General features: G+C 38.2%; 1 protein-coding gene across 1 annotated transcript in view; it reads left to right on the top strand.

Moving 5' to 3' along the window:
• The window catches only part of LY75 (lymphocyte antigen 75), a 40,707-nt gene that overhangs the window by 22,694 nt on the left and 9,413 nt on the right, over positions 1-8,600 (top strand). The window contains exons 21-25 of the mRNA XM_009073660.1: positions 901-1,037; positions 2,039-2,144; positions 4,037-4,197; positions 4,600-4,729; positions 7,121-7,353. Of these exons, the coding sequence (XP_009071908.1) occupies positions 901-1,037; positions 2,039-2,144; positions 4,037-4,197; positions 4,600-4,729; positions 7,121-7,353 (767 nt within the window). The remainder of the gene's footprint in view (positions 1-900; positions 1,038-2,038; positions 2,145-4,036; positions 4,198-4,599; positions 4,730-7,120; positions 7,354-8,600) is intronic.

Raw genomic sequence — 8,600 nt, 5'->3', positions numbered from 1 at the left:
ACCAAAGGCTAACCTGAATTCGGATGATAAATGTTTATGATTGATTGTCACTCTTTTTGCAACATTAATTAGATGAAATCTGGTTTTGGTATCTACCTTTTTGTGTTTAGGCTACATGTTCTGAGCTCTGGAATTTGAGGGTTCTGAGTTAGAGGAGGTTGACTGCAACTTGCAACTGTGTATGAATCAGGAAATGTAAATTTCGTTAAGTAGTGGAGTCATACTGGAAGAGGTACACAAAGTAATGGAAATGCCACATAGTGGTACTTGGAGCTTCTTACTTCCTTTTTTCAAGACTGGTTTGTGTTGGGGAAAATGTATAATCTCTGGAGAACAAGAAGTTCCTCCTGTCTACTATCATTTCCACTTTAAAGCACATTTTCCCCATTATTCACTTGTGTGCTGCTGAACTAATTTCATCCCTGTTAGCCAAGAACTGTTCTTGACATGGAAGTTAGTCCAGTTACTGTAGTAGTCATGTAAAGCAGTGCAGGCCAGATAATGCTCTCCATGTAGATGTAAAAGGACTCTTTTTGGCTTTAATGACCTTTAGGTCACACCCTCTATGCCAGAATATGAGATTAGTTGTCATACACAAAAGCTTTTTTCATCATTTTTCTGTTTTCAAGTTATCTCTGCCTATATGAAGCGTTAGTACTGGAAGTAAAGATCAGACTCTGGATCTTTAGGAATATCATGTTGCTGTCCGATATAAATCATTTACACTTGCCTTTTGCTCTACTCTTGTTTTTAATGCTTTAGATTGGATATTAGTTCACTGTGGTTACACTGAAAAGGACTTCACTTCAGACTAGTCTTTGTCATGTCACAGCATGTGGATGGCGAGTGGCGTGTGATAGGCATTACCATAACTGTCTCTTAAAACTTCTACTTCTGCAGACTACCCAATTAGCTGTAATGTGAAACTGCCCTTCATCTGTGAAAGAAATAATGCCTCCTTACTAGAGAAACATGATCCCAGTTACCGCCCAGTCGGAGGAGGTTGCCCTAGTGACTGGCATCAGTTCCGGAATAAGGTACAACCATAATACAGATTCATCATCCTTACCTATTTCTTGTAGTCCAGTAAACTGGAGTGCCCTTGTGAGGAAGCCTCTGTGTGGGGGATGTGGCTTTTGAAAAGTATGTGTAGTGATGAAAATATTCTACCCCATTTCTGTCCCATATTCAGGATGGGTAGTTTTGCAATTTCAAAACATTCATATTCAGGTTTTTTTGCTTTCCTGCTACCACATGTTTAGGTCCAAGAACATTGGTTGTATTGTCTAATCTGGGCTCTATGTAAGGAGGAGGATTAGAAAGAGAATGGATGAGGTTTCTTTGGCGGAAGCATCTTGATTCTCTTGCTGAGTAATCATAGCAGGCAGCAAGCTGGCAGATACTATTTCCTAAGTTGCCTTAAGAACTTAACTCACTTAAGAATTAGAAGCAGCTTATAAGAATTAACCTACAGGTTAGAAGACATAGTATAGTCTATTTCAGTACTATGTTTTAAGGCAGTCATCTGAAGTCTTAGTGACACTCATTCCCGTTGTTTGGTCCATGATTATTCTGTATATAAGAAGGACTGTCCATCAAATCTGCACATTACATTGTGCCAAGGTTTGCAGATTCAATTCACATGGTTGCAGAGTAGATCTTTTGCAATGCAGTTTCTCCCAAAAGACAACACTACAGTACGAGTTCTGGCCTAGCTATCTGACTGTAGAGTTCATGTGTGAATTCTCATTCTTAAAACAATACGTGATTAAGATGTAGCCTGTAAAAATTCCTGAATTCTAATCCTCAGTGAATGATAAGTTAGTCAGTGGGATTATTTTATATTTAGCTGTTCTGCCGAATCTAATAATGCTTGCATGTTAGTATCAGTTCCCTTGCTGTCTGTGAAAAATGGTTATATGTTATTGCAGGAAATCAGAAGTGAGTTTTTAGGGTTGGTTTAAGAACATTTTCTTACTGAGTTATTTCTTAGGCAGAATGGTATGATGAAATCAGCTTCATTGTGTTTATTTTGCAGTGTTTTCTAAAGATGAAACCTGAATATTTAACATTTAATAGAGCTAATGAAAAGTGTGTAACATTTGGAGGTTCTCTTCCATCTATCTCGGATCAAGCTGAGCAAGGTACGGTGGTGAATTAGGAGCACTTCTAGTGTGCAGCTTCTCTTCCAAATTCATAATAGTTCTGCTTAAGAACTTGAGCATGAAATCACTTGGTTATCTACAGGCATAATGGGAGCATTTTGAAAATCTGGGACCAGTTAAAAATGTGTTGTCCCTTGTTGTGTACATCACTGGAAACATAACATGGAAGCAGACATTTGAGCCAGTTTGAAGAGCAGCTGCTCTGTATGAGTCTAACCTGTTACAAAAAGAAAAAATTATAAAACCTTGCATTAAGAATTGAGCATAGAAGGGCTGTCACTGAATAAAGACTTCCCATGTTTTACTCTGCAAGTTAAAACATGTTTGAGATGTAGGCTTTGCACTGTGAAAACCACCTTAGGAATTGCTTCCAAGACAAACTCAGCTGTCCATGTGGGAGTGAGATAGCAAACATGGTGCCTGCTGGAGCACATAGGACACTCTGTGTCTACATGTACTGAGCAACTCAGTATGGCACCTGACCACCTGCAAGCTCTCCAGGACACTGATGGAAGGCTGAACTGCGAAACACAGGACTGTTCTACCTCTGTTGTCTTACCAGCTAGAGTCACTGAGGGAAATGCTGAGAGGAAGAAATGGGTTCACATTGGCTGCAAGTAATGTTCAGCAATAAACCACTGAGTGAGATGTCTGAATTTGCAACTGTAGTCTTTATTCTTGATGATGATTAAGAGTTCTCTGGGGTTATATCTCAAGTAGCTCAGTTGAATTCTGCAGTGTGCACAGTGCATATTTTCTTTATAAGCAAATAATCTCTTGCCAAACAAAATATGGAAAGTGGACTAGAGAGGTCACTAGTGTACCTGCAGGCAGCAGCTGAATGATAGTTTATTTTACTGCTGTTACTAGGAAGGAATAGGTTTATATAGTGGAATATACATCTGAGGCCTGCATGTTTTTGGATGCTTTTAAGATTGCAAAAGCATAGCCATTCCAAAATGTTAAATAGCAGGATCTTTTGTGTGGTTTGGTGCACATGGAAGTGTTAGTTATTGTTTCTTGTTTGTATTTCTTTCCCCCTTGTAGTGGAGGCTCCCTATATGGAAAGAAGACACAGTCCTCTTAAAGAAGTGTGCCTCTTTCTTTAGGCTGCCTCTACTCTTCCTGGTGGCATCAGATCACTGACTAGCTCTGACACGTAAATCTACAATGGCTTTGTATCGGTTAGAAAACAGGCTGTGGCTTGTCTGGCATGCGGCCAATAGTTAAAACAAGTCAGTAGTAGCTAATTTCATAGCTTTGATTTGTCTTCCCAATCTAGTCAAAGCTCAGTGAATGCCTTTGTTGCCTGTGAGGTTACCAAAGCCCATTGTTTCTTACCAGAACACTCACTAAGAGGGGTCTGATTTAGGGTTTGCCTGGCTGAATTTTTTTTCCTGCTAAACCTCACTTCCTTTGTCCTGTCTTGCTTTCTCTGATGGTGGGTTGGACAAACTGCCAGAATCAAAAAAAACTTCCTCTGTCAATTTGGAGAGGGTAGGAGGAAGCTCTTCTATTATCTCTGCAGGGATACAGTTGAAGATCTTGCAGACTTGTGAAAAGCAGCTTCTGAAATTTGGATGTAAGTTCCAGAGTACAAAGTAGTAGAAACAGGCTAAATCCACTACTTGCTACTCAGCTCAGAATTTGGAGAACAAATACCAATAGCCTGCTCCTTTCAGATAAAATCCATATTAAAAAGTGTTACATATGGAAGTAAGGGATGGTAAGCATTTGGCACTCATGAAGGGCTGAAGAATCAAGTTAATACAAATGTGGGTTGCATTATCTTATTTCTGTGAAGTTTTTTTTCAGCTGTTTACTGTTGTGGTCTGAACCATAATATGTACATTTACTGTTCTGCCCAACAGATTTTATAACATCCTTGCTTCCTGGTATGCCAAAAGATATTTGGATTGGTTTACAGTTTCTGTTCAGCACAAGAGAAAACAAGTGGATAGATGGGAGTAGATTGTTGTATAGTAACTTTCACCCACTCCTTACAGGAAGGTTATGGAAAATTCCACTGGATGTAAGTTCTGATTTTTGACTTCTCTTGACTATTGAGTAATGAAATTTGGAATGTTGCCCGTATAAAAGAAAAACAAATAAACCCTTGTAACAGACCAAATCCCCCAGTTAGTCATTTTAATTGGCCAACAAGGTGAATCACAGTAATGAAATTCTGTTTACCTTTATTTGGATGACAGCTTCTGAACTGTATTTAATTTAGGAAATCTTTCTGAGTCCAGGTACCTGGTAGTGTTTGTAAAACAGGTAAGCCTTATTGCACCACTCCTTTGAAACTTCTTAAGCAAGTCCAGACTTGCTTAAGAACCAGTCAGGTTCTCCTAGCCTCATGTTACTTCACCTCTACACAAGCATGTTTATGCCTTATTTGAGTCTGATAAGTGTATTTCTGGTTTTTTTTCAGCTTTTTGATGAAGAATTTAACAATCAGTGTGGTGTAATCCTCAATGATCCCAAATCACAGTATGTTGGAACATGGAATTTCACTGCTTGTGCTGACAGGCACTTCTTGGGTATATGCCAGCGGCCTATAGGTAAGTTTGAAAAGTCAAAATAAATTACAACCAGAGTTTGCACTTAAGGTGGCATGTGCCAGGAGACCTCTTAATGCATGTAAATTATTTCACTTAAAGAGCAAGATTCTTACAGAGTCTGAGCAGGGCAATTTTGGAAAAACAGTGTGAAGGAGGATCTGGGACTGTTTTTCATAGCCCAGTTCAGAGGAAATCTGTTTTCCTGAGAGACTTTGTGTGGTTTCAGTGGAATTATACTTCAGCAGGCAGATCTTTAGTGTTCTATGGGTATAGTGGCCATGTACATCAAGAAGTGGAACAAGTGACTGCTTTTTCCTCTTCAGAACTGTGGAAGTAAGAAGCCCTGGGAAGGAATCTTAAAATACTTCTATCCTCCTTAAATATATTTAGTGGGGTTTAGTACTATCAGAATATAAGGTGTCATAGACTCTTAATGCTGGAATTGGTCTCTCCAGAGCCAGCTTGAGGGCATACATGGAGAGTGATGATTTGGAGTGATGCAGCTTTCTCTAGCTTCATACAGATCTATTGGTATGAGTGGGATTTCTTAATCTGAACTAAAAATAATACGTAGATGTACCCACGTGGGTTGGTCAATATCAGTTACTGGAATAAAATCAAACGTGTATAGTTATTCTATGCATTTAATTACTGCTATGGGCTAATGTTCAGCATACCCACGTGTATGTTCCATTTTAGAAATAATCCTTTTAAATAATGAACATACTATCTTCTAAAGTAAAATAACCCACAAAAACCGCCTAGGTGTGCAAAACACCCAGGAATATGCCCACCTTCTTTGTTCTCAAATAGTCAGAGATTTCCATCTCCCACTCCCCCACCTCCGTTTAACATACAAAATCTTCTTTACTTCAGTGCCAAATACTTGAGAAATTCCAAGTGTTGAGACGAGAAGTCTGGATGGAAGACATGTCATAAAAATTTGAAAAAGAGATTTTTATCAATAGGAGGTTGACAGTGTATCTGTTTATATGAATATCTGTTCACAGATACTCACTTCTTCTTTGCTACAGCTGTACAAGGTGTAATGAAGTTTTTTTGACTGACAGAGAATGTCTCCTGCTATGGTTTAGTCCTATATCATCATTGTGTTTAGGATCTAAGGATAATTCGTGTTGGAAGGAGCCTCAGCAGGTTGCAGGGACAGTTGTCCAGGTAGTTTAGGACATTATCCTAGAGAAGAAGACTATTCAGGCTTGTTGAAAATCTTGGCATGATTGTGGTTTTCAGAACTGCGTGACATAGTAATCATCAGCAATTCCTTTTTTCAGAAATGAACACTTTGTTTACTACCTAGTTTCCAATTTGGTACCTCTTGATGTGTGACAGCACCCTGGGTTCCATGGTTCTCTTCTGTAGCTGTTTACTAAGTGAAAGCATTTGGCAGCAGGCACAAACCACTTGAAACAATCTGTCACTTTTCTGATCTATTGAAAGCTGTAAATATCAAATTAATATTGTGTCTCTGTCATCTTATGCTTTGGAAAATGGCCCTGTCAGTCTATCAATCAGCCATTTATATTCTGTAATTCATAGAGTGATTCACTCCCTCCCCCACTCCACCCCACGAGCTTTTTTCTGCTTGAGATATTTTAAATGTATGGGGGGTTCTGCCTTTTGAAGAGTGAATGTGTATAGAATTCTTGGGATTACCATTTGTATGCTTTAACTTACCATCCATGGGAATGTTTGCATCTTTTATTAGCTGCAGTTGCCATGCATCACTGAGCTTTCTGCCTTCAGGTATGATGCTGATAACAATGATAACAGTGCTTAGAGCACAAATAGTGAATTATGCCCCTCCCTATGCAAGATGGATTTTCTGCAATTAGTTAAGCACATGTGGAGGCAAAATCAGTTCTCACTATCCTCGTAGATGGCAGTAAGGAATTCTGGGACTGTACTGTACCAAGATCTGCATAGACAAGTTTTGTGGCCCATTAGATGTGCATAAGCCTAAAGCCACAGGCTCCACAGAGATAAATGAGTCAAGTTTAGCTTTTACTATCTTTCTGCAGAAAGCAGTCTCTCTCTCCCATTCGTGTATAATTAAAGTTATAGATTTTTTAAATTCAATTAATTATTTAGCAGTTAGTTAAAAATAACAGATATAAAAAGATGTGAACCTAAGCTGAGAAAAATATATTTAAAGATACATTGGCCGAAAATAATAGGGGTTTCTTAACATATATTTTTCTATCTGAAGTGTGAAAAGTATTTACTCCTAACTATAATCATAGCATAATCTACTGTCTAAGATTATTTTTTTCAGGCATAATCCAAACAGGTTTTTCTGATTGTTACAGAGACATTGGAAATTTAAAATGTATTACAGTGTTTAGACACCTAATTACTGGATTTCTTTCTTAGGTATAGGAACTGCTGATAACCAGACAGAGCACGTCATTAATGAAACATTGAGCTATGAAAATGTTCAATACATGTTAATTCTGAAGAATTTGACCTGGAACGCTGCACTGGCTGAATGCATAAATAACAAGATGCAGCTGGTTAGCATCACAGATCAGTTCCAGCAGGCTTTTCTTGCTGTTCAGGCTGCCCTTCGTAATTACCCACTGTGGATTGGACTCTTCAGCAGAGATGTAAGTTTTGTTTTTCCCTCAGACTGTGGCTTAAGGTAATTTTTAGAATTGTGTGAAACAGAAACTGAGATAAAGAAATGCAGTGGAAAATTAGTTTCTGGGGTAACCGTTTTCATTTAAGGATAACCATCTGGAGAGTCTCAAGATTAATGTTTTAAACCTTCAGTTCTCAGCTGAATGAATTGATGAGGAGACAATTCTTTTGAAATACTGTTGATGAAGGGATATATTGTGTGGCAGCAGCATAACCTTACTGAATCATCTTTGTATCTTTGCTAATGAGTGAGTTATCAGTGTTGCCATTTTATATCATCGCCACTGTTTACACTACCACTCTAGAAAGATGACTCAACATCTGTTCTGGAAGGGAGAAACTAGAAGTGACAAATAAAATCCAAAATGAGTCATCGAACACTTCTGGAGATACATGTCTAAAGCTCAACTTAGATTCTGTTGTTGCTTCATTTTATTTGTGCCTGTATTTTGAGTTTGAGGGAGACATCCCTGAGACAGATCAGCGGGTTCTTCTGTTTCCTTCTGTTTATTTTGTCAAAAGAATTTGAAAAAATGCAGGAGGTGCTGCTTTTTGCCTTTATTACCCAGAGGACCTCTTGAAGATCTTCATTGTGGATTGAGAGCTTTCTCAGCTGCTAATGGAATGGCTTGGCCTTGCTTGCAGGGTTTTTATTTTTGTCAAGCCCATGAGTCTTGAGATAATTGCAAAAAAAAAGTTACAATTTTTTGACAAGTGCCTTAACTATGGAGCATCTTACCTACCACAGCATCTGTGGTGTTATGTTTTTCCAATGTCAGTAATGGGCTAGTGAGTTATCCTAGAAAAGTAGGGAGAAAACACAGAAATTAGAGTATGTACTTTATGGAATATTTTTAAATTTTTAAAGGAAACAGATGTTTAATTGTAGTGAAGATGGGGAAAACACATAGCATAATTTCCCTCCTCTTTTGATTTTTTCATATATGTAAGTGAAGATCAAATGATTCATTTTGGGGCATATAGCTCAGGCATGCACCACCTTTCACTACTGCAACACTTCATTATTTGGGCACAATTAAAGTCACATGAAAGGAAATGATAATGAAACTGGTCAACAGAACTTGTTACTTCAGTGCTGGAATCATAGACACAAAAGAAAGATACAAGATAAATTAAATTGCAAAGCAGCAGGGGGATTTCCAGAAGAATTCTTTCAAATGTAAGATTTTTAAAGGATGGCATGCTGCTTGTA

The sequence above is a fragment of the Acanthisitta chloris genome, unplaced genomic scaffold (genome assembly GCF_000695815.1).
Source record: "Acanthisitta chloris isolate BGI_N310 unplaced genomic scaffold, ASM69581v1 scaffold30314, whole genome shotgun sequence".
Taxonomy (NCBI): domain Eukaryota; kingdom Metazoa; phylum Chordata; class Aves; order Passeriformes; family Acanthisittidae; genus Acanthisitta; species Acanthisitta chloris.
Note: the sequence above shows the minus strand (reverse complement) of the source record. Positions and strands in the feature narration are given on the sequence as shown.